Source organism: Gorilla gorilla, chromosome 13 (assembly GCF_029281585.2).
Source record: "Gorilla gorilla gorilla isolate KB3781 chromosome 13, NHGRI_mGorGor1-v2.1_pri, whole genome shotgun sequence".
In the NCBI taxonomy this organism is placed as follows: domain Eukaryota; kingdom Metazoa; phylum Chordata; class Mammalia; order Primates; family Hominidae; genus Gorilla; species Gorilla gorilla.
In genome coordinates, this window is record NC_073237.2 from 121,824,013 (window position 1) to 121,850,478 (window position 26,466).

Below are 26,466 nucleotides of genomic sequence, written 5' to 3' on the forward strand. Positions count from 1 at the left end.
TGGGCAAACCAGGGTCATGTGTGGCAGGCAGGTGGGAGGGAGAGGGACAGTCGCAAAGGGCTGAGAGTGCCTGGAGTCATCAGCTGAGGGGGGTCACTAGAGGGGTTTAAGCAGGGCAAGTGAAAGAAATGTGCAAACTGTGTTTTAGGGTGTTCTCCCTGGTTCCCTGGAGCCTGGAGGCGAGGTAAGCAGTTCCCGTAGTCAGCCAGGTAGGAGTGAGTGCAGTTTTGAGCTAGACAGGTGCAGAAAGGATACTGAAAAGGAATGGAGGCGAGAACTACAGAGAAGGCAATGTTGGCAGGATGGGGAGACTCTTTCACAACAGAATAATAGCTAATAATCAGAATTCACACTTTCATAATTTCACCCAGACCAAGAACTATATATTAAAGTGTAACAATTCATTGACCTCTTGCTGGAAATGAATCTGCCAATAAACATGAGTAATTTATGCCACATAGTAAATTTCCACCATAGGTGTCTGGGAAGAAGGAACTGCCCATACTTCAATACTGACTGAACAAAAGAACACCTGTTATCAGATACGATCAGCCTCAGACACCTCACAGTTCATCTCAGGTAGAAGAGGAAGAGGGGGCCAATGACCTCCTCAGCTGCAGCCCACCAGGCATCTGTCCTGGGGCATTAGAGGGAATCAGAGGTAGGCAAGTTACCTTTGAAAATTCTAAGACCGCCAGCGGTTTTCATAGGAACAGGGTTAAGTCACAGGAGCAAGCTGTCTTTGTAAAACATAGCTGAGACACTAGTTGTAAAAAATAGCTGAGATGCTGGGCGCAGTGGCTTAAGCCTGTAATCCCAGCACTTTGGGAGGCCAAGGTGGATGGATCACCTGAGGTTAGGAGTTCGAGACCAGCCTTGCCAACACTGTGAAACCCTGTCTCTACTAAAAATACAAAAATTAGCTGGGCATGGAGGCACACACCCGGAATCCCAGCTACTTGGGAGGCTGAGGCAGGAGAATTGCTTGAACCCAGGAGGCGGAGGTTGCAGTGAGCCGAGATTGTGCCACAGCACTCCGGCCTGGGTGACAGAGTGAGACTCCGTCTCAAAAAAAAAAAAAAAAAAAAAAAAAAATCAGCTAAGAAAAAGTTATGTATTAGTATGACTTTAAAAAAATGCAAAGTTTAATATTCCAATCAGCTCAAATTATTTTGCATTAATTGTTAAATTCTATTTAAATTAAGGTTTAACAAAAGCCTGAGACACAGAGGAAAAAAAGCATAATTCCTGAAGTTAGAATTAGGATGAAATCCTAGCTCTGCCATGTTTCAGCTGTGGGACCTTGGCAAGGCACCGTCCCTTCCAAGGTTTGCCTGGCTGTAAAGGAGGGGACAGCATCTGTCAGTGATCTTTTATATGTCACATACATCCCTGCATATAGCTGGGAGGTGGTCATTCATTTAACTATGATGGAACTGGTATTTGATGATAAAATGCTCATTGCTTTGAAGATTGCATTTTTAACTGAGCCTCCTTTGAGCAGATTTGCTTTTATAGTGCTATGTAAATAAAATGCAATATAAGAGGGTATAAATGTGGCATCTAAGCACTGGTCACATGCTCAGGGCAGATACTGAAACTGTACCTCCACTCGTGAGTACTGAAGTGAAAATCTGGATATGTAGAACTGTATTTACACTTATGTAAGTTTTTCAAAGTAAGACAGAGAAGATGGAATTTAATACCAAGCAGAAACTAATTAGTGGCACAAATGTCAGAAGTGGAGACGTCCAGCTTTTGTGCTTTAATTCATCTTCTGTATTATGGATTCTAACTAAAACAGGAGGCTGTGCTGAAAAAACAGGTTCTTCCTGCCAGTTCAGGGGGCGTGGCCATGTTGGAAAGGCTGCTGTGGTCATGAGATGGGATGGCTTAAACATACAGGAACAGCACTCACAACCCTGCTAAAAGAGGTGCTCCCAGACTTCCACTGCAAATCAACTGAAAGGAGGGTCTTTTTTTGATTTTCAATTTTTGCTCTTTTTTTTTTGAGATGGAGTCTCACTCTGTCACCCAGGCTGGAGTGCAGTGGTGACATCTCGGTTCACTGCAACCTCTGCCTGCTGGGTTCAAGCGATTCTCCTGCCTCAGCCTCCTGAGTAGCTGGGATTACAGGTACCCGCCACCATGCCCAGCTATCATTTTTTTTTTACTTTCCATCTGCCTTAGGAAAAGTCTCAAGGGAGGGTCTCTTCTAACACAACCTGACAGTACTGACTGTGGCTGGCCATGACTGGTCAGAGCTGGAGCTGCCAGAATGAGCCTGCAGCCCACCTTTGCCTAAACCCCCAGGTGTCACCACTTGCCAAAAATATAAAAATAAACCTGTTTCTTTTCCTTATTAAAAATACTAGAAATTTAGAAGACAGAGGAGAACCTCCACACCCCACCCCAAAATCCCAACACTAGCACAATGACATTCACAATCTCTTTCCTAACCATTCTCGCCTGTTTTCACAGTTGTAATCAGATTGTATACTAGAAGTTGAGCTTAGTTTAACATTTTACCATACCCCTTTCCCTGTTGCGACAATTTCTATAACCACCGTTTTCAATGGCTGCATTTTATTCCAACCAGTAGATGTAGCTATGGGTCATGTTGCTATCTCTGTTGGGCTTCTGGGTTACTTATAAAATTGCCAGTACTATAAATAAGGCTACAAAGAACAGCTGTGAGGCTTGGGATTCTTTCTCAATTCCTTTACATCAGGCATGGATACTTTTTGAAAACTGAGTTTCCAAGGTCTGATGTCCTCTGGGCCCTCTGGCCTAAGAGGGGAACATTCTCACTGGATTTCTTGGGGGAAACTGATGGGAACACACATTGTTTTAGGCAAAGCTGTATCTTTCCGTAGGTCCTAGTAGGAAATGCTGGACTGGGGTTCTTTGGTCTCTGGGCTGAAAACTCCCTCCTGGTTGGGTCTCCTCTCCACTGTAAGCAACAGTTCTGAGCTGCCTACAGGGAGCTTCAGCTCAAGGTAATTCAACTGGCAAAAGGGAGTGCTCCTTCCCAAGCACTCCTGCGTGGGCAGCGGCCTGGGCAACCATAGTAATGACCTCTTTGACCTCTAGAGCCGGGGATGTGCCTGACCTACTTACATTTCTGCCTGGATTCTCAAACTCACTCTCTCTCTCTCTTTGGCTCCTTCCTGTAAACATAATTAAATCTCTAAGTATAAAAACTCCCATGGCAATGTGATTTCCCTCCTTCCTCTCATGTATCGAAAACATTCTTGCTAAGGTCACTATGCCCTCAATGTCGACAGATCCAGTAGAGATTTCTCAGCTGTTTTCGACACTTCTTAAAGTCCTGGCTTCCCTGGAGGCACGGTCACCTGATTCTTGGGTCCATGTCTCCAGTCATCTGTTTCTCACATTTCCTTTGTGATCTTCTGGACCTCCACCTGTCCCTTAAGCAACGGTCTTCCTGAGTTCTAGCCTTGATCAGCACCTCCTCTAACTACGTTTTTCCTGTGTCGGGTTTGCCCTTGGGTTTTAGCTACTACTCACATGTTGGTGATCCTGAAGCAGCTATGTGGCCTATACCTTTCTCCAGAGTTTCAGAGCTGACCAGTGGGTACAGCTGCCACCTCCACTTGGCCCCCAGTGCAGCATGCCCAGAACAGACGTCAGCATCTCCCCTTAAATTGGCAGTTGTGGTGGCACAACTGGAGGCTTCACCACGCACCAAGTACCGGGCATTTGGTCTCCTAGTTTTCACATGTTTATCTTCCGTCCCTCTCTATCCTGGGACCACAGCCCTCACCCAGGTCCTGATCATCTATTGCTTTTTCTCTGGTTTTCCTTCTTTTGATCATGTCTTCTGCAGATTCAAACATCTACTCACAGGAGTTTTTTTTTTTTTTTTTTTTTTTTGAGGCAGAGTCTCGCTCTATCCCCCAGGGTGGAGCGCAGTGGCGCGATCTCAGCTCACTGCAACCTCCGCCTCCCAAGTTCAAGCCATTCTCCTGCCTCAGCCTCCAGAGTAGCTGGGATTACAGGCGCCTGCCACCACGCCAGGCTAATTTTTGTATTTTTAGTAGAGACGGGGTTTCGCCATGTTGGTCAGGCTGGTCTTGAACTCCTGACTTTGGGTGATCTGCCCGCCTTGGCCTCCTTAAGTGCTGGGATTACAGGCATGAGCCACCGCACCAGCCCGTTTTTTTGAGACAGAGTCTTCCTCTGTCACTCAGCTGGAGTGCAGTGGTGCAATCTGGGCTCACTGCAATCTCTGTCTCCTGAGTTTGAGTGATCCTCCCACCTCAGCCTCCCAAGTAGCTGGGATTACAGGCGTACGCCACCACGCCCAGCTAATTTTTGAAATTTTAGTAGAGATGGGGTTTTGCCATGTTGGCTAGGCTAGTCTCGAACTCCTGGCCTCAAGTGATCTGCACACCTAGGCCTCTCAAAGTGCTGGGATGACAGCCGTGAGCCACCACGCCTGGCCAGGAGTCATTCTTTTAAAACATACCATCTGGACCCCCTACTTAAAACTCTGCAGTGCTTCTTTTCCTATCATCCTCAGAATAAAGTCCAAGCTTCAGAAGATGATTTTCAAGACCCTAGATCAGCAGTTCTCAAACTTTTTGGTCTCAGAAGCCCTTAATACTCTTAAACACTATTGAGGAGTCCAAAAAGCTTATGTGGATTATACCTATCAACATTTACTGTGTTAGAAATTCGGCCAGGTGTGGTGGCTCACGCCTGTAATGCCAGCACTTTGGGAGGCCAGGAGTTCGAGACCAGCCTGGCCAACATGGAGAAACCCTGTCTCTACTAAAAATACAAAAACTAGCCGGGTGTGGTGGTGTGTGCCTGAGGCTGGGCTGGGAGGCTGAGGCATGAGAATTTTGAACCTGGGAAGTGGAGGTTGCAGTAAGGCGGAATCATGTCACTGGCCACTGTACTCCAGCGTGGGTAACACAGCGGGACTCTGTCTCAAAAACAAACAAACAAACAGAAAAAGAAAATAAATGAAATTAAAACTGAGACATTTAAAAATATATATTAATTCATTAAAATAATATACCCATTACAAATTAACATATTTTAAAATGGAAAAACCCTTATATTTCCCCAAAGTTAAATAAGAGTGGCATTATTTATTTATTTATTTATTTTCTGAGACAGAGTCTCACTCTGTTGCCCAGGCTAGAGTGCAGTGGCATGATCTTGACTCACTGCAACCTCCACCTCCTGGGTTCAAGCAATTCTCCTGCCTCAGACTTCTGAGCAGCTGGGCTACAGGGGTGCAACACCAGGCCTGGCTAATTTTTGTATTTTTAGTAGAGACAGTAGAGATGGAGTTTCGCCATGCTGGCAAGGCTGGTCTCGTGCTCCTGACCTCAGATGATCCATCTGCCTCGGCCTCTCAAAGTGTTGGGATTACAGGCGTGAGCCTCCGTACCAGCCTATTTTATGTTTTGAAATCTCTTTAACATTTGGTTGAACAGAAAACAGCTGGATTATCCAATCTGATTCTGCATTTGATCTGCTGTGATATAGTTTTGGTTAAAGTAAATGAAAAGCCAGCCTCACGCAGATATGTTTTTGGAAAAGTGAGGCATATTTTAATGCTCTTCTTTGTAAATATTCCTCTTTGATACTACACTGAACTTGATAAATGGTATTTTCTTAAAGATTAGTTGCAATGTGGAATATAAACGTCATTAATAAACTTTTTTGTATTCTGTTACATTAAAATCTATTGGTCTGTTTTACATTTTGAATCTTTCCCCTTGCCTGCTTTTGTAACATCATGCAGTAGTCTGGAAAATATTGGTTCACTGAGTTATGCAGATTTTCCAAATGTTGACATATTTCATTTGACAATATCGAAAAAAAATCACATTCATTAATATCACTACTGATATCGGAAAAGTCTTTAAGCAATGAGAAGCCTAGCTCAGTGATGGAAATTTCCCAAAACTCTGATTTTCACCTGAAAGTTTGAACTTCATCACTGGCAATAAATACTATCACTTGTTCTCCTTGAAGTGACAGACTCACTTCCTTCATTTTCAAGAAAAGGTCTGCCCAATATTCATTTGAATAACCATAGTTTGTCAGTTGTTCTTTGAAGTTATAATAATGTTCCATGAAACAAACAACTGGTTCAGCTTGCAATTCAAATAATTAAACAAGTGCTATTCCTTGAGACAAGTACCCTACTTCTGAATGCAGCAGAAATGCTTCCATGTACTTCAGGAAATAAATTAAGAACAATGGCTTATGAGGGCCTTTTGACGCTTCAATTCATGTGTAAGTTGTTCTAGTAAAATACCACATTGCATTTCAATAACCAAGTATTGGTTGAGGTTTATTCTTCAGCTCTTAGAGAAGTACATAAGAAACAAGTTCTGCATCCGGGAATTTCCTCCTTGGAGGGACTTAAAGTCTATGACAAGCTTGAGTTTGCAAGTACTCTATGGGAGGCTAAATTACTACAAATGAAACCTCATCTATCCAGAATCACTGGAGTGGAGAGCTAGGGTAACCTTTGTGCAAAAAGCCTTTTTCCATTTTAAGCATTAAAATTCCATATTATACACCTTCCTTCTGCATTAGAGTATAAGGAAAAGAAAATACTGTTTTATCACTTTTTTCTGTATAAGTACTGAACATCATGATTCTCCCAGGGTTGCAAAAGGCTCTATGTTGTGCCACAAAATTGCTCCATACTACACTGTTTACTGAGTTTTTGGAATGCTCTTTAATAGTTTTCGTTCAGTTTTATTTTTGGTCAACTCTTGTTAGCTTTCACTTCCCACTGTCTTTATTATTTCAGTTCTGTCATTCTCTCTCCCTCTTTTAATATTCTGCATTTAATATCCTTTAGGAAGAGAAACCAGATAACCAAGCAAGGATGAAATTTGTTTAAAAAATAAGACTTCATACACTCTGAGTTGGGGCTAGGGTTATTCTTCCTTCAGGAAAGCACAGATGTTGGCTGGGTGCAGTGGCTCATGCCTGTAATCCCAGCACTTTGGGAGGCCAAGATGAGAGAACTGCTTGAGGCTAGGAGTTCAAGGCCAGCCTGGTCAACACAGTGAGACCCCCATCTCTATTTTAATAATAATTTTAAAAACCCCAAAAAACAAAAATAAAAAAATGAGAAAACATAGACATTTAAGTGCCTTGGCTTTGTGTCAGTGGCAGAGGGAAGACTGTGGACCTCTGTTCCATTTACAGATAACTTTGGACAAGTTATGTAGCTTCTCTGAGCCCCAGTTAACTCATTGATAAAATGGGAATATTATCTGTCTCACAAGTTGTTAGGATTACATAACCCTAAGAAGTCGTCCAACAATCTTAGAATTATATAATAAGTGTAGACACAACCTCACAGAGTTGTTCCAAGATTAAATAATGTGTAAAAAGGACTTGGAACACTATCTGATGGGGGAGGTTCCCCTTGCTTCCTTTTTCACCTCCACTCTCAGACAAGCAAACTTTTCCTATAAAGGGCCAGATAGTAAATGCTTTAGGTTTTATGGACCAAGAGATAAAATTGACGATACTTTGTAGATACACAAGAAGAGAGAAAAAAAATTTCACATTTTTTATTGACAAAATTCAAAATGTAATCATCGAACATATTTTTGGGTAATACAGATCTATTAAGAAGTGTAGTTTTTTTTTTTTTCCTTTGGTTGAGGGAATAACATTTCACTTAAATGGATCCAAAATTAGTGTTCTCTATCATCACATCAATTGCAAATGTTTATCTGTAAAATCCATTCTTGCCTGATAGGCCATACAAAAACAGGTAGTGGGCTGGATTTGACCTGTGGGCCACAGTTTGCCAATTCCTGCTGGAAAAGGTCTCTCTTGCTCCTTCCCTTTTTCTTGGTTCATTCCATATCGTTGGTAACTGATATTTTGAGTGTTCTTAGTTCTCTGTGCAGATTTGGGTTTCCTTCTGGTATTTTTACCCTCCAGCCTTTCACTTCTCATAGTATAAGGTTTAGTGGCGACAAATTATTTCATTTTTTGATTGCCTGAAATGTCATTATTTCACCTTCCTTTCTGAAGGATATTTTCACTGAATATAGGATTCTAAGTTGACAGATTTTTTTCTTTTAGCATTTTAGAGGCATCATTCCATTGTCTTCTGGATTGCATTATTTCTAATGAGAAGTCAGCAACTATTCTTATCTTGGTTTCTCTACGTAATATGTCTTTTTTCTTCGGCTGCTTTTAAGATTTTTCTCTTTATCGCTGGTTCTCAGCAGTTTGATTATAATGTGCCTTGGTGTGGTTTTCTTTATATTTATCATGCTTAGCTTTCATTGGGCTTCCAAGATTGCTGGTTTGATATTTGAAATCAAATCTGGAACAGTTTTTCCCCTCCATCACCAAGACTACAATTACATATATGTTAGAACACTTGCTATGACTCCAAAGGCTCTAATTTCTTCATCCATTTTTTCTCTGTGCCTTGAATAGTTTCTATTGTTCTGTCATAGAGTTCACTGATTGTGGCAGATTCTGAAATGGCTCCCAATGATCCTACCTTCTGCTTTTCATGCCCTTGTGTAATGCCCTTGTCTTGTTTGTGGCCTGGACGTAGCGACTTGCTTCTAACGAATAATACAGCAGAAGCGTTGGGATGTCACTTCTGTGAATAAGTTATAGAAGACTGTAACTTATTCCTTGCTAGCACTCTCTCACTCTTGCTTACTTGGATGAAGCCAGCTCCATCATGTAAGCTTCTCTTTGGAAAACTGAGGGTGTTCCCAAGGAAGTAAACTCTGCCACCAACCACTCAGTGAGCTTGGAAGACCTTGTCTGAATGAAACCCTGAGATGACTGCAGTCCCAGCTGATGTCTTGACTGCAGCCTTTTGAGAGACCCCAAGCCAGAGGACTCAGTTAAGCTGTGGGATACCTGACCCACCAAACTGTAAAGACAGTAAATGTTACTGCTGTTTTAAGCCACTATGTTTTGGGGCAATTTGTTTTGTGGCAATAGATAAGTAATGCACTGATCTTTTTTCATCATCATACTAATCTGCTCCCATTTAGTGATTTTTTTTTTTTTTTTTTGAGACAGAGTCTCACTCTGCTGTCCAGGCTGGAGTACAGTGGCACGATCCTGGTTCACTGCAACCTCTGCCTCCTGGGTTCAAGCGATTCTCCTGCCTCAGCCTCACAAGTAGCTGGGATTACAGGCATAAGCCACCATGCCTGGCTAATTTTTGCATTTTTAGTAGAGACAGGCTTTCACCATGTTGGCCAGGCTGGTCTTGAACTCCTGACCTCAGGTGATCTACCCACCTTGGCCTCCCAAAGTACTGGGATTATAGGCATGAGCCACTGTGCCCGGCCCATTTAGTGAATTTTTTGATTCAGGTATTGTATTTCTCAGCTCTGGAATTTTCATTTGGTTCTTCTTAAGTTTTAATTTTTCTTCTTTTTGAGTTCTTCTTTTAAGTCCCTGAACATATTTATAATAGCTATTTTAAGGTACTTCTCTGTGAATTCTATCACCTCTGACTCTTCTGGTTCTATTTTATTGATTGATTGTTTCCTTGGTTATGAGACACATGTTCCTGCTTCTTTGCATGTCTAGTAATTTTTAAGCCAATGCTGGACACTATCAATATTACACTGTAGGTGTCTGCATTGTGCTGTCCTTTACAGAGTATTGGGCTTTGTTCTAGTAGAAGCTAATTTACTTGTGGATCAGTTTGATCCTTTCAAGATTCCTTTTAAGGTTTTGGCAAGGATTAGAGCAGTCTTTAGTCTATGGCTAATTTAGTCCTATTTCTAAGATACGGCCTTCCTGGAATCACTACTAAATGCCCTGGATGCTCCACTCTGGTTAGCCAGAACTGTAGTTTCTAGCTCCCCAGTAGTTGCTTGCCCAGCCTTGTAAGGTCCCACTGCAGGCATGCATAGTTTAGTATACAGTGAAAGATTCAAGGGGCTCTTTCTAGAGCTCTTTCTCCCTTCCATACTCTATTCTGCAAAGTTCAGTTGCTTTAGACTCCTCCATCTCTTATCTCTGTCTTCCAGCTCAGTGAGACTGCCATACTTTCCTTGGATTCTCTCTTCCTGCGAAAATCTGGAGAAAAGCTGAGGTGGTCATCAGTCTCACCTCTTTTGTTACCTTTCTCTCAGGGATCACAGTCCTGAACTGCATATTTTCTAATGTCCAAAAGTGGTTTTTATATTTTGTTCAGTTTTCTCATCACTTACGATAGAAAGGCTAATCTGGTAGCAGTTACCATGTGCTGGAAGTTGCATATGGAGTCTTATAAGCAATACACACTTTGATTTTAATGAAACTATGGCTTACTTTTTCCATGTCTAAGAGAGTAACTTAAAATCTAAGCTCTCCACTTATTTATTATGAAAACACAATTTGGAGCTTGGCAGGAGGCAAGGGAAAACAGATTATCCCCATCATTTATCCAGCTGAGAAATCTTTCACACAGAATTTTTCAGTAGGGAACAGCCCCTGCCCTTACCCTCTTCTCAATTAGGATCTCTTCTGATATTAAAATCAAGAAAGAATGAATTTGAGAAAATGGTAATCAAAATCTAGGAAAACGCAAATGTACAGAAATTTTTCATTTTACCTAGGCAATTGTTTTGTTACAATGGGTCCATAAAGCCCAAGTCAGCAATTAAGTGAAAACTTAATAGCAAAAAGGAGGCTTCTCCCAGCAGAAAAAAAAAAAAGTTGATACCCTCAAAATGTTTTCTACTCTAACAAATATCAATATTCCAATCAACACAAATTTTCTTTCTTGTTTATTAATACGTCCAAGGGAAAAATGAAGAAAATTTACAGAAAATGTAAGAAAACTCACTATCTCAGCACCAGCCAATTTTCCTCGTAGACATTCTTACACATTCTGTAAACATACACATAACGTCCCCTATGAGCAACTCTAGTGCCTGATGACGAATATGGGAGGTGTGCTCTTCTTACCAACTATCTGGGGGTCAGAGGAGAATCTTCTGACTCCGAAATTCAGAGCGTTGCTCCTTCTAGGGCCCACTGTATCAAAACACTTTTTTTCTAGGAACTACAGAGACAAGCACGTTGGTACCATCTATCATACACTGAGGGTCAATAGCAACAGTTTAAGAGTAAGATGTTGGGTTTCCCTTGTCACTACAACTGTGAGAAGTTCTCCACTGTGCTCCCATACCCCTTTTTGAAGAGCCACACTTGCTCTTGGCTGATTCCAAATTCCAGAGGCACTTTTAAATCTCATTGTGCCTAGGCAGAATTAGAAAAAGTCATCAAGCACTGGTGATGACTGGACAGAAGCTGCTGGATTTCTGGAGGAAGCAGGGAGTGTAAATAAATAGGCATGCCTAGAGCACAAGTCAGATGTCAGCTCATGATGACCAGGTCAGTCAATGGGACACACGTTGGCCTGGCTGAGTTCTCAGGGACCTGGTCAATGCTATCCAACTCTGCCAAACTGTTCCCTGAAAGCACAGTGATTTGCCTGTTTAACAGCAGATTGTGGCTTGAGGTTACTGGAAACCAAACTGGGTCAGAGAACCTAAGAAGACAGTTCAGCATTAGATGACTCAAGCTGGCCGTCTGCTTACGGTTTTTCTCCACCTTTATCCTGTGGTGCACTCTAAGTCTCTCCCTCCCACATGCTTGGAAAAATTGTGGTGGTCCCTCTGGTTGCCTAAACCCATCTCCCCGGCACTCCCTTGTTTTGGAAGGAGATGAGAAATAAATCAAAATGCACTAAGCAGCACTTCCACAGGCACTCCCCTCCTTCATTGAATGTGCACCTCATCAATCACACTATTGTCTGCTTGAAAGGCGAGCCTTGTAAATGTCATATCCACTCAGGCCCAAGGAGAGGTGCATCCAAATGCAGCAAGGAGTTTTAATTGGATAGTGTAATTAAACTAAAAAACCCCAGCAGACTTCCTTTGACAGGATAGATGAAGACCCCTTTTAATAGGGCTAGGAAACATATCTGTTAAAAGGATGAGGCACTGCCTGCTCCTGATTGCGCTCCAGAGTACTCTTACGAAAAGGCAATTCAATAACTGGGGCATTAATATGTGAGAGTCCGTTGTGTTCTGTAATCAGGCAGTACTTACTGTATTTGATCTGGAACTTAAGAAATAAGTCCTTGTTAGAGAATAAAAACACAACATAACGTGTCCACCTAACGTCGGGAGTGCCTGGATCTCCCGGGAGTGGACAGAGCCTGAGGAAAGGCTGTTGCCTTCCTGGGCTGCAGCTCCAGTTATACTGGAGTATAACTGCAGGTGCCTCACCTACTGGGCCCTCAGTGCACCAGCAGGGCTGTGGATATCCACCCGTCCACCTTGGGGCTGTAGCTCTTTCATCCAAAGGTAACTAAAGTCATCCTCATTCCTCTTTCACACATTTCATGAGAGCATCTCAAGAATATGACAAAATTCCTGGGTATCTCCTCCCTTAGGAACTAGAATGCCTATCACATGAGAAAGAGAGAGAGCACATGAGCGAGCAAGAGCGCACATGCGTGTGTTCTCTGCTAGAACTACCCATGTCAAATAGGGAGAAAGAAATCAGGTGGCGAGGATCCGATGGATAGGCTGGGGTGTGCCCAGGGTGATTTCAGTAACAAGCATGAATCCTTCAGCCACAGTCTCCCTGCTCTCCTTTGTTGGGGGTGGGCTGGGGGTGAGGAATGCACATACTGGCACATTCAGCCACACATATACATGCAAGGCCTGCAGCTCTACAAACAAGTAACAAAATCAGTGAGAACATATGAAGAAGTTTGTATCTTCACAAGGCTGTCTTATAAGTGGCCCATGACAATCCCTTGCAGCTGGAATGCCAGTTTAGGGAACCCAGCACCTGGGTGGATTAAGACAGCCTCTGAACTGGGGCTAAGGTGGGATGCAGAGGTGAGATTTCAGACCAGCCCATCTATAGCTTTCCAAAAACCAGCTTTGCTTTGTTTACATAAACCTTGAAGTCAGTTTCCCTGAGCCCTCAGGGTTTGTTTAATGACTGACTGCTTTTACTCTTCATAAAGCCTGTTTGGAGCTATTTGCAAACCTATGAACATTCTTAATACTGGTCTTTCACTATGGGTTGATGAACCCATTAAAAACATGTAAGTGAATTTGTATAATCTAGGAAAACTGGATACTGAATTAAACCATCAAATACCCTTAGTTTAACTGAAAACTACATACAAGCATTTCAGCCATCAATTTGGCTATCACTTCTAGCCAGTATGAATTCTGCTGGAAAAGCTATTTTCGTACAGATGTGGAATTCAATGGGAAAGACTGACTCGTGTACCAACATCAATCAAAATGTCGACTTCCCTGGCAGCTCTCAACAGTAAGGCAGGTTCAAAGGTCACAGGATAAAGAAAAAGCCAAGCTCTGGTTCAGCTCTAATATCTCCTCGGTAGAAGTCTTGCAAAAGTACCCCCTTCTGTATTAGCCTTGCTTTCATTAATCTTCTTGCCATCTTCTTTAACTAGTCATGCAGAACCGCTCGATAGCAAGACGTATAATGGGGAAGGCCCTGTGCCTATTACCGCGTTAACATTCTCTTAAGCCCCAGTGCAACAATGGAACGGGAAGGCAAAGGAAATCTGCGACTGCAGGGTGCAGTGCAGGCAATTCAATTACAGCCTGGACTTACCTATGTCCTTCTGACCTATAAAACACAAGAGGCCTTTGTGTCTAACTGGCTTGGCCATTAAGGTTGCTGAAGATCATAACAATGCTGATCTTTTCTATTTAAGCTAAATCAATGTGGACAAATCATTATTCAGTAGCTTTAATTTAATTAGTAAATTAAATACACTACTTTACAGATCTTCTCAAGTACTTATGAAAAGAAAGATTCACTTAAGTGGTAGGTCACCAATAAGCCCAGCTCATTTAACTCATAGCCTTAACTGAATCTCATTTCAAATATCCAGCAGGTTCTAGTCACTAGGGTTTACCAGTCTCCTGCAGTTGTGGTTAACTCTTAACCCCAAAGAGTTCCTATCTTGCATCCAAATGGTGTTCTGGACAAAAAGCAAAACAAAACAAGAAATCCCCTAACATAACCAGCATGAACAGAATCAGATTTCCTTTGAATTATACTATTGCAAGAGAATGTAATCAGGTTACCTCTATTATGTTGCTTCCTTAAGATTTTATATGATCTATGCTTAATTGAGATACAGCGCTCTTTTCAGCTATAAAGATGACAGCTACTTTATTAAGGTTTAAATCTGATTTCTTAATGATAGGCTGCTTCCTTTAAAGACTCTAAACCTGCACAACCTTCTTATGATGAAACCAGATCTGGCATGGCTGAGTCTGGTTCTGAAATACAGCCTGAGTGTCTCTGATGGGTACCAGCTTCACAGAAAGGTCCCTTGCTTTTGTTTCAGGGTAGGAATGTGAGGCCAGCGCTTAAAAAGAGAGCCACAGCATTCAAAGCCTGTGTCTAGAACTGGTCATGGTGGCGCATGCCTGTAGTCCCAGCTATTTGGTGGGTTGAGGCGGGAGGATCACTTGAGCCCAGGAGTTTGAGCCCAGCCTGGGCAACACAGTGAGACCCTGTCTCATATATTAAAAAAAAAAAAAAAAAAAGGCCTGTATCTAGAGGTATATAAGGATGGAAAATTATTTCCCTAAGAAAATTTAAACATGGTAGTTTCTGATACGGAAACATTCTCCTCTTGTATGTGTTGTATACATCCTTGACCAGTTGTAATAAATTAAAATCAATTCACCTTTTAGGGGCTTATGACGTCTTTCAAAATAGCAAAATCTGACAGAGGGAATCACTAATTTGAATAATAACGGCAGCATGTTTTTTTTTCTCCTTAAATCTAGAAAGACAGGATTTAATTCTTAATTTCTCAAGGCTTGTGATACACAGATTTTCTCAAATAACTCTTTTAAGAATTCATATTTATATGTACAATTTTTTAGGCATGTATCTATTTAGCCATTAAGTTCAAGTCCTTAAACACTCACAGGGACAGAGCAATAAATCTTCCCTCTGGGACCCCAGCCTAAGAGGGAGAAGTCGAGGGGAATGGAAAGAGAGCCACAGAACTGTTGTTTACGAAGCGCAGCTTCTGAGCCTGGGTCTCTCCGGTCCCGCAATATGTGTAATTATGTATTTCCCTGCAGCCGCTCAAATGCTCAGTCTCTTTGCCAAGTCAGCTATTCACACACTTTTTGGATATGGCATCAATTAAACTTGAGTTCTATGCCTTATGACGACCAAATTAATGGTTTGACAGCGGCTTTCTCAATAAACACTGCAAACTGGCCACAGTCGAAGGTTTAAAAACCATTTCTTTTCTGTTCAAAATTCTGACAAACATGTCTCAAGTAAGACTGGGTACAACTTCATTATCCTCCCTACACTTAATGTCTTTTTGTAAAGAAAGCTGTTTAATAACATGTCTGCTCTGTTTTCACAACTAAATTATTCCAGTTGGTCACACGTTCCAGTCTTCGGCAAGACACTTGTGTTACCAGAGATAAAAACATGAAAAAGGAAATATATTGCAGAAATCAAAAACCTTATCTACTTCTAGACTTTCTCTCTTTGCCATAATTCATTCAAGAAGGCCCCAAGAATAATTTTTGATGTAAACTCAGCTACAAACATACATCACTATGCTGATAAAAATCACAGGCTAAACTTATGAAATACAGTGACTTTCATTTCTTTAGTGATGTTAAAATAACTTTTTTCTAAGGTTCAACAGACACAAAAGATAAAAAGGGTTACCATTAATCCTTTAAATAATAAAGAAACAGAAGACGTCCCACAGATTAATTCTATGGTCTGAGGATGAACTTGTTAGATTGAGGCACTGAATTAATTTGATGAAGATACTGGAAATCATAAAACACACAGCATCAAGCCGATTCATTTAATACATCTTTGGGCACTTTACAACATAAATTATGTGGAATAACTTTTGGATTCTAAATTCTGGCTTCAGTAAGTTCAGTTTTCAGTTAACAAACATTCAGTGAGGACAACTCTGCAGGCTCCGTGCTAGGGAGTGAGGACACGGAAGCCAGTTCTTGGGTCAGTTAGTTCAGTATGGAGATGGAGGTGGGAGGGATGGGTGGGCCTCCAATGGATAAGTACAGCACAAAGGGGTATTCCTAGAGGCATGTGCAAACTCCTGGGGGGCAAAGTGAACACAGAGAGCCTGACACTGGAGCTGGGTCTTGAAAAATGAGCAGGCTGAGTACGGGGATGTGGAAATGTTTGTAAGTTAGAGAGGGGGTCAGGTTCGAAAGGCGTATTCCAGGCAGTGGGAACAGCACAGAATGCATCGTGTGCAAGTAGTTACAGTGACCACAGCCCAAATGTGAGATGGGAAACTATGGGCTATGAGGCTAGCGTGTCAGCTGCTTGCCAATGTCTGCAAAGGCTATGCTGGTCTGCATTTTATTCTGTAAGCCATTTCAAATTTTTTTTCTGGCTGAGAGTGGTGGCTCATGTCTGTAATCCTAGTACTTTGGGGGACTGAGGCAGGAGGATGGCCTGAGGCCAGGAGCTCAAGAACAGCCTGGGCAACATAGCAAGACTTTGTGTCTACAACTAAGTAGAGTTCCTTTGGTTCAACGGGAGGCCTTATGCCCAACCTTCCCCCACCACCCACCCCGTACCCCTGAGGTCTCTCTGAGATGCTAGAGTTCTGAGGAACACGGCTTAAAAAGCACTGCCATAGGGGACAGGGACTTAGGCAGTGTTTTACTGGTGCAGTGAGCCTCTTTGTTAAGGAAAAAACCTGAATCCTGCATCTAGTTCTTTCTCTAACCCTTCCACTCTAGCTTATCCCTTTATGCAACACAGAAGTGATTGCCTTTCATTTCTCAGAGACATGGAGAATTTATAAAATGTTACTGTTCAAAGCATCCTCAGTTCTTGGAGAGAAAGATGCTAGAACAATGACATGTTTATTGGCCGACAAGCTGAAGTGAGCGGGATTAGGAAGCAGATGTTTATCCAAAGGCAGAGGGAATCCAGCAACCTTGAGGCAAGGACCCCAGCAGCAGGCACTTTTCTCACAGCCTTTTGCAGGGTTGGAGGCCTCGCTGGGATGACAGGAATGGCAGGAAGGGAGTGGGGTGGCCTTCCTCCTTCCCCGTGTCCCCCTAAGTTCTCCCTTTTTGCCAAGCTGTAGGCGAATGAGTTGAACACACAGTCCAGCAGAGTTTGACAAAAAATTAAACACCCACCCATAAACGAAGCAATGTGGCATGTGCCCAGTCTATCAGCCCCCGTCAGCCCCTGTTTAGTCAGTCTTATCTCAAAAACTTGAATCGTATTATAAACACTTGCTGGCCTTTACATTTCTTATTGTTCCTTTTGAGTAAGTAATTCCTTATAACATCTGTTCTCAAATTTAGTGAATGTTGGACACGGGATTAATAAAAATTAGATGCTCAGTCTATACTCCCAAGTTACCGAATCACAATCTACTAGGGTGGGCCCTAGGTAACTGCATTTAACAGGCTTTGCAGATAATGCTTGTCTGTACCAGACTTTGAGAACCATTATCTTATAGCATTCTCTAGGCAACTAACAAACTCTTATATAGTTTAAATTTTTTTCTTTCACAGAGGAATTTCAGTGTGATCTATGTGCCCTTTTTGCCCCTTGATAGGATTGGAGTCCTAAAAATGATTAAGTGATTAATCTAAATGCTACACCCAATTACTTAACTGCAAAAGTATAATATGCCAAAATACATAACTGGACTGTATCTACTTTGATAATTTAAGCGGAGGAATGCCAACCCAGCAGAGATCTCTTCTGTAGGACCAGGCAAGAGTTTAATCATGAGCTGGTAGGTCATGCAGCTGCCAATAATCTAGGGGGTGCTGACACTTCCGGCATGATGGATATATCTAAATCTAGGCGTTCGCCGCCTTGGGAAATCCCCAACTTCCCTCCATCTCACAGGGAAGGAAGGCAGGTCCAGGTCTGACTGGTCAAGTCCCCCAAATGGGAAGGGGAAGGAGCCCAAAGGGAAATGAGGGCTCTGGTGAGTGCAAATTCCCAGCAGAAATCTGGCCCTGTGCCCCCAGCTCCCGGAGCTGGGCTGCTGAGGTCAGGAGGTGGGCTGCGAAGTTCTCTGCTGCCATCAAGACCGAACAGGATGGGGGCACATGTCAGGCTCTGGGCACCATAATACAATCCCGTTTGATTAAAAGAAATTTCTGGTAATGAATTAAAACAGACCCAAGGAAAAAAGGACACGGTGGCAATATATTCTCCTGGCACCCAGCACACAGAAGAGAAGAGAGGGGAAAGAGAGAAAGGAGACATAAATAAAAGGGACTACTCACTGGGGCTTTTTTCTTCAGCAAGGTCACAGGCACAGAGCAGGTCGGAATCGATTGAGATGGGTTTCTGCTTAATCCAAAACTTAGTGCTGGCTTTCTGATTCGTAACAGGGTCTATCTCTACTTTGTCTCCAGAGATACCTGTAAGCCAAGGTGAGGACACAAAAGAAACCACAAGAAGTAGAAGGTGTAAGTGATTTCAGGGCAATCATTTGACCCGTTTTATAAATCTGAAATTGCATGAACGTGAGTTCTTTCTTAGGGCTTTGGGGAATGCCACGGGCTTCCTGAGACAAACATACGGACACTCCAAATGGCACACACAAGTTGCACAGTCTGGTTTCCTGGGTGGGTGAGTTGAGGGTGGGGGAACCCCCCCAAACTATATGAGAAGGTATTAAGAAACAAGCCTTCTTAGATATAACATGGATCCAACACAGAGAGGCTATTTACAGCCTTACATTATCTCTATATGTAATGAAATAACTATCAGGTTTATTTAAAAAACAGTTTTGATTGGTGCTCTGAGTTGTTGTTCTCATTTAAGAAGATCTGGGGTGGACAGATAAATCTGTAACATCCCTATGTTTAAACAGCTAAGCTACCAATGAACAGCTTCTGATCTGAAAACAACTTTATACACTAAAAAGAATAAAATAACTCTTCCTTTCTGTGACACTAAATAATTATCCAACCTATATTTAAGGGAAGTCACGAGAGACTTCCTTACATAAAACCTTCCAAGTTCAAGTCTTGGAGCCTGGCTTCAGGCTGCAGAGGTCATTGCCCCCCTGCTGAGGGCGAGACTCGGCACTGGGTGTGAGCTTTACGCAACAAAGACTTTATAACAGGAATCCAGAATGTTCAATACTGGCACTTCAGATTTTATTTTCAGAGCTTAAAAGACAACATGTCGTACAGTGACCGGGAATAAAGGTGTTTGCAGAACAAAGGTAATGCCAGGTATGAGAGGGGCCCTGGAATAAGTGTGGAAATGCACAGCAACCGCTTTCCCAGTACTGCAGAGGAGTACACGCTCAGCTCGCCGCACACCACCTAGGCTAGATGTGCTCTTTTTCCTCTTTCGCTGAAAATTAAGGAATCTGTTCATGAAGTGAGACAAAAACCTTTAACATGCCTTCTATAGTGGGCCCCATATGGAACCTTAAAAGTAATTAATCTTTAGGCCATAGTTTAAAGGTCAGGGTCAAAGTGAAAAAAAGCAAAATGAAGATATAAGAAATAATTAAAATAACCAAATGTACAAAGTGAAACAGAAAAGACATAGTTAACATATTTCATCCTACGAATCACACTCAAATTTTTGAACAAAATGTGAGAAAACTTAGTAAGCCAAAAGCAGCAGCAGATAAAAGAAACAGTTCAATTAACCTCCCCCCAAAATAAAACACACACACGCCCCAACCACAGTCTGACAGCAAATTTAAAATTAAAAAAACAAATACAAACAAAATCCTACTGATTAGGTCTGCTACACGCTCCATTCATTTATATTTTAGTTTATGAATAAATAAATCCCGAATACCAGCTAGACAAAGGCAGAAGAAGAATGTGTGCAGACAGACTACAGTCGAGGCTCCTCTGCTGCCTCCACGGGAGACAATGCAGAGATGGCTGCTGTACCCTGGTCAGTACGTGTGGTCTTTGGTAGAGATGAACCACTGGTATTTTTACTAATCGAACGCTGGAATTTGTCATAGACCTATTTCAGGAACACCATATTTCAATTAGGCATAATGTCGTAAGTCCAGCTGACTCTGGAAGTTCAGGTCTAGATGATTTCAGGAGGGTGAGAATGTATCAGAAGACCAATTTTATTACATTTCAGTTAAAATAGATTACAACTACCCAGTTACACTCTTGCCTCCAATTTGGTCATTAATTGTTAAAGATCTGGACATTTCTATAGTTCCCTGAAGTACTGAAGCCATGGTTGTCGGGGGTGTGTGTGTGTGTGTGTGTGTGTGTGCGCGCGCACGTGTGTGTTCCCCTTCTTCTTATTTTGACATTTATAAAAGTCAAAATGAGCGGAGCAGAATAAATGTGCGTATCTCTTATGTGAAAATAAACCGTGCTCCACATTCTTTTCTCAGAAAGAATGCGGAAAAATATCATCACCAGAGACATGGTTTTAAAATTTTGTTCTATGCCCCTGCAACTCTTGAAGCTGTAGTCAGTCAATACTGTTAATGTACCTTGTTAATTTGATAGGATTTGTCAGGTAACTCCACTGGAAAATTATATAAAACTGTTCCAGATGAAAAGATGATAGTGACATGAATTAAAGTGATAGAACAATAGTGGAATATAAACCAGAAATGACACCCAAAGTGGCTGTTGATTTATTGCCGTACTGAGTTTGGTTCTGGGCTCCCATGTATATTAGTGCTACAAATCTGGGTCCATTTAGCAGAGGGATGCTCATACATACATCACCAGCTCCTGCTCCAAGCCAAGGTCACTCCCCATTGCATCAATCTTTTCAACAGAGCCTACTTCACAAAGCAGGACTTTTGTAACCATCTCAGATGTAACAGACTCTCGTCCTCTTTCATCTTTCTTTTATCATGTAAAGTACACTTTAACTTCTATTATTTTTATCTGCAAATTGTTACCGTATAGTTCATCCATTACCAGCAGTATCTCTGCATCAATTGCCTAAGCTCTGCACAGCCACAGAACACTTTCCCAATGACGTCCTTTCCTGGGGCTATTGTGCAGTTACCGTTCACAGAGGGGCACCCCAAGACCGGGGCTTGGGGATGAAGATGTAGGAGATGAATGCAATAGGCTCAAGATGGGCAGACAGGTGGAATATCATTTAAACAGTTGGTGTGTTCCAAAAAAGTTGCATGTGAATCAGATTTTTTTTTTTCTGAATTGAATCACATTTTCCCACTGACTTCTAGTTCCAGAGCTACTTTATCTTCATTTTAGATTGATCTGTAATTGGCAGGGGCTCCCAACACTTTAGTTTTAAGTTTCTCTGCCCTGTAGGCTTTCAGTCAAGTAGTTAATGATCTGTAAAACACTTGCCTGCCTAGAGGAGTCACTATTTAAAGGAACCTGTAGGGGAATCTTTCCTGATGGGAAAAATCCTTTTGTACATTAAATAATCTTACCCTCTTAATACTTGTGTGAGTCTCAGCTTCTTAAGGCAGCGCAGGCAGCACCGCAGCACCCTATCTGCTCCTGCCGCCATGTGTCAGCACTCAGCCTGAGGCAGTCCACGGGAGGAGCCCTCTTCCTGAGCACCCCCGGGAAGAGTGAACACCTACTGCAGAAAAGAGAAAGGAGGCCCAGAATCCAGCCTGGAGGCAAACAGAGGCCTCTCTGTCTTTGGCTTCGGAGCCCTCGGTAGTCTTCTTGGTTACAAGGAGGAGTTGGCTTGGTGGAGGGGAGATCAGTGAGGAAGCAGGCGCCACAGCCCAGGCCAGGGGCAGGGACAGTCGCGGCTGGGGTGCAGTGGGGATGAGCATATTAAAGACAAAAGAGTTAGGAGTAGGCAAATGGCTGCACACAGGGTGTGAGGGAGAAGGGAGTCAGAGAGGTTCCTGGGGCATCGCCGAGGTGATGAGGGGTGGGGGAAGAGGTTGTGGAAGCCAGGCTAGTGGGGTTGCAAGTGCGGAGGTTGAGTAGTACCCCACTTGTCACTGCCACTTCTCTATGCTAAGGGAAGTGAGTGGGTTGTGAGCAGAAGCAGCACTGTCTCCCTGTGAGCAGAGCACCAGGAGAAGAGGGCTGCTGCACACACGGTCCCTGTAGCTCAGACTCCATAAGGCAAAGGCCTAGGCCAAGAGCAAAGGTGCAACCCTGGTAGGCTCACTGCCGTTTCTGCTGCGGCAGGCTCGGGCACCAGCGATCATTCAGTACAATTTTCTCCTTAGGCCCAACAGGCATGACACCAGTTATAGACACCATTCACTGAGCACCTCCAGTATTAACATAACAGCTAACATTAACTGCCATCAACAATGTGCCAGCATGGTTAGAAATCCACTGTGTGCATGGACTCAAATCTCTTAATAACCTCATGAAGTTGGCTAGTATGTTCATCCTACTCTACTGACGAGGAAACAGAAACACAGTGAGGTCAAGTAACTTGCCCAAGATCACCCAGCTCAGAAGTGGCAAAGCTGCAATTTGAACTCAGGAAGTCTGGTTCCAGAATGTGTCCCCTCAGCCACTACACTATTCTGCAAGAACTGTGCTAAATGTTTCATATAACATATCCCAGGAGAGGGGAAGGTGCTTGCCTAGGTCAGGGAGCATCTAAGTGGAACAGCCACTGTCCAAACCCAGAGCTGCCTGGGTCTCAAGTCCCTGTTCTTTCTGCTCCTCTGCACAGCCTCAGCCGTGTCAGAAGATGTATTAATAATAAGGAGCTCTGTCCAAGCAGTCCTCCATCTCCTCTCTCAATTTTCACCAAGGAACAAATAAATGTTCACAAATGCCAATAAATGCACACATCTATTTTTTGTTCATACATGGCAAATTGGAGCATGAAATCCGATCAATATTCTTTCTGACCACCGAGCATAGTTTTGATTTCCTCGGCTAAAGTTTTTGCATAAAGTCATTTAAGGAATGGCAGAGGCACTCCTTACAGTGTCACGTATGCACTGTTTTAAGTAATTCAAATTATAAATGTATTTCCAAGGAAATAAGAGAAACTGGCTTTTGTTACATTGACATTTCTCCAACTTAAGTGGCCAGTAATAGAGGAATAGTTGATCCAACAATGATGAAATACAAGATAACCATGAAAAGTTTTGACTAGAAAAATCCTTATAACACAATAGTAAGTGAAAAGGACAGGAAAACCATTTATAAAAAAAGATGTCAAAAGGACGTGCTCCAAAAACTGCTGCCAGTGGCCAACTCTGGTTAGTAGAATTATATCCTTTCCTTTTCTGTATTTTTTCCAAGATAAACATTTCACCAAAAATAAAAACAAACATCACTTTGAAAGCTGACACTTTTTGATTTCCACTTCAGAATTCAGTATCCTTTCTCGACTGTTAAAATGTGGGGAAGGATAAGTATGCTGAAGTCTTGATAATGGTGAAGTGATCCTCAGTGAAAGAATGCTTCCTTCTAGCAGTTCTTCAGCAGAACTTTTTTTTTTTTTTTTAAGCAGAATTTCTTTAACAGAACTTCTAGCAGTTCTAGTGGTATGCCAGGGGTTGCGCTGCTGGGAAGGGCTCATGAGCTACACTACACCCAACCTGGTGCCCCTCTCAAAATTGGAACCTGGCAGGCTTCTTTCCAGCTCAGGCAGGTGGGGAAGAAAAGAGCACCGGGGCTGGCCGGGAGCAGCCAGGGTCAGCCCCTTCTCTTGGAAACAAGGGAGGCAGTTTGTCTCCCTTACCGGCTGTCTCCCCTAACCACTTATCCACAGCCATCCGTCATGACCTTTTCATGCTCCCACTTCTGACAGCTTCCAGATACAGTGAGTCAAACTTCACTGGAAGCAAACTATCACACCAACTGTCAAAGGCAGAAAACATTGCCTGATTGCTGTCCTACATCAACGCCAGCATATAAATCCTTCCTTAACAAGACAGCTCAAAATAAACAAAAACGCAACTCTAATGTGTATACAGCTCTCTGGGGAAACTATTTGTGCAAGCCTTTAGAGTTATCACAAGGAGACCCTTGTCTGCTTTAACTAACCAAGATTTCCATAAAAGGAAATTAGCACCGCGTAGCATCTTTTTCTAACACAGACTGAGCGCCCACTCTGGGTAGCCCCCACACTAGGTCCTTTTGTGTACAGCGGCTTATTGAGAGCTTAGAACACCTCTAATCAGGAAGGCACTATTAGCCTATCTTACATTTAAAGAGGGGGCTCAGGGGTAGGAAATCTGCAGTCAAAAAGTCCTCTGTTCAAATGTCAGCCTTCCTACTTCCTAACTACGTGACTTGGGAAAAACTTCTATAAAACGGAGATGATGATAATACACATAATAATAGATACCTCAAGTGCTTGTTGTGAGAATTAGGTGAAATAAGGCATGACAAGGGCTTGGAATTGTGCCTGATACATAGCTAGCGACGAATATTACCCCTTCTAATGATTATTATCAGAAGTCAGGCACTGGGTTAAGGATGTGACATAGACTCAGTGATGAGGGTCGAGTCTGGGGAGCTCAGGGAGCCACGAGAAGGAGGTGAATAAAGGACCTGCCTGGCTCTGGAATTGGAGGGCGAGAAGAATTCTCCCTGGGACCTTCTCTACATCCCAGTCTTGGGAGCACCAGGATCCAGTTTGGGAGACAATGCCTTCATCCCCACAAATCCCCCCAGTAACCTCCCACCACCAAGTGTCACTGGGCATATCTCCTCCTCACAACCTCCAAGAGTTCAATTCAAATCAGGAAGAATGTTCTCAGACCTGGAATGTGGAAACTTTTGTGCTAGGGAATCCTCATCCTACTGGGTCTCCAGGCCACAAATTTGGAGGCCCTGATTATGCTGGCACATCCCCACTGGTGTTATCCTGGGCAAAGTCACTGCTCCCTTGGTGAGCCTGATCATTCTCCTCTGTAAAATGTACTAGCCTATGGTGAATCAAATTAGTAAACTGGAGAGCTTGGGTTCAAGTCCAGGTCTAGCTGCCTGGTGAGTTCTGACTTGCCAGCTGTTTCCTATTGTCCCAGAGGAGACTGCTTGACTCTTGGGAAGTACAACCTCCCCTATGGTACTCTTAAAATACCCCCTTAAAAAAGCTAAAACACCACTTTGGCAAAAATTAAGGCACTTAACAATTCATGTCTTAGTGTATTTCCTGTTATTGTTTATTTGCTCAGATATCATAAGCTGTGGTTCATTCATCAATTTCCTACAGCTTTGAATCTAAGGCTACAAACGTCCCACTGCTGTTAAATCCTGGAGCAGCTTTTTATACAATTCTACAATCCTCTTGTCTTCAGGTTACCTAGAGCCTATGAAAGCCTGGAAAAGCCCCCAGGGAGTGCCACTGAACAACTCTTCGCCAGAGTGGATTTTGCTGAATATATACAGCCAATCGATAGCATCCACAGAGCAGTCAGGGAAGTCTTTGAAACTTGTCTGAATTTACACACAAGATCAGACACACAGGCTGTTTGGGCTTAATGAGACCTTAGAGATCACCTAGTCTGGGGTTTTCATTCTCCATATGAAAAAATTGAAGCTCAGGGCTGGGACATGACTTGTCTGGTGTCACCCATTAATGACAGAGCTGTAACCATAATTCATATCCCCATACTACCAGGCCAGGGCTTAAACAGACCAGCTCAACTGCCATGCAGGAGTACTGCATATTCACACACTGATCAAAAGCATTACAATAAAAAAGCGCTGTCTCCAGCAATTTAAGGCACCCAAAATAGATGACAAAACCATATTTCAGGTCACAACTAAAATGAAACCCAGTAGAGCCTTACTTTCTTGAGATCAAGTGGAGTTCTAGGCCCCAGGATCACTGGTTTCATTCAAAGTACTAACCATTTTGAAACGGTTTGGGAACCACAGCTAAAAGCTGCCAATTCCAATATGAGGTCAGTAAGAGACTCAATGACAAGTCCGAGTGTACCTGACTAGACTGTTAGGCTTGGCACGCAAAACAAGGAGTGGCCTGGACACGAACGAATGCAGAGCAGCAGTCAGCACAGGACACGGCACCAGGGCAGAGCTTATGAAATCAGACCTGGGACTGTTTAATCCCAGAAAGACTTGTCTTTGAATGAGTGCTAAGTTCTCTCTGCAGAGAAGGCATTTACAAAGATTCTGCACTAGGACAGTTAGATCACCAAACTACTCTCTCAGTAAATGGATACCTCAGGTGAGCCTATGATGTCAGCTAGGAAGCAGCAGGCCCTAAGAGAATTTACAGTATCACTTGTAGAGTGGGGAAAACCTGATCTTCCCCATGTTCAGGCCCTGCTGTGCTGTTGGAGCTCAGGTGCCAAAGATGAGGAAGTGATTAAAGGAGCACAGAACTCTGGATGAACGCTCATGAATCCGACTTCCATTAATTCCATCATGCCAGTGCTTCTCAACTTCTTCCAATTCTCAATTCTTTCTCAGCCACCTGAGGAACCTGACACAT

At 42.8% G+C, this 26,466-nt stretch overlaps 1 protein-coding gene across 7 annotated transcripts in view; it reads right to left on the reverse strand.

The window, feature by feature from the left end:
- The window catches only part of MAPKAP1 (MAPK associated protein 1), a 265,377-nt gene that overhangs the window by 10,575 nt on the left and 228,336 nt on the right, over positions 1 to 26,466 (reverse strand). For all 7 annotated transcript variants that reach the window (XM_019033883.4, XM_055351923.2, XM_063697026.1 and 4 more), the window contains one exon: positions 18,354 to 18,491. In XM_019033883.4, coding sequence (XP_018889428.1) covers positions 18,354 to 18,491 — 138 coding nt within the window. The remainder of the gene's footprint in view (positions 1 to 18,353; positions 18,492 to 26,466) is intronic.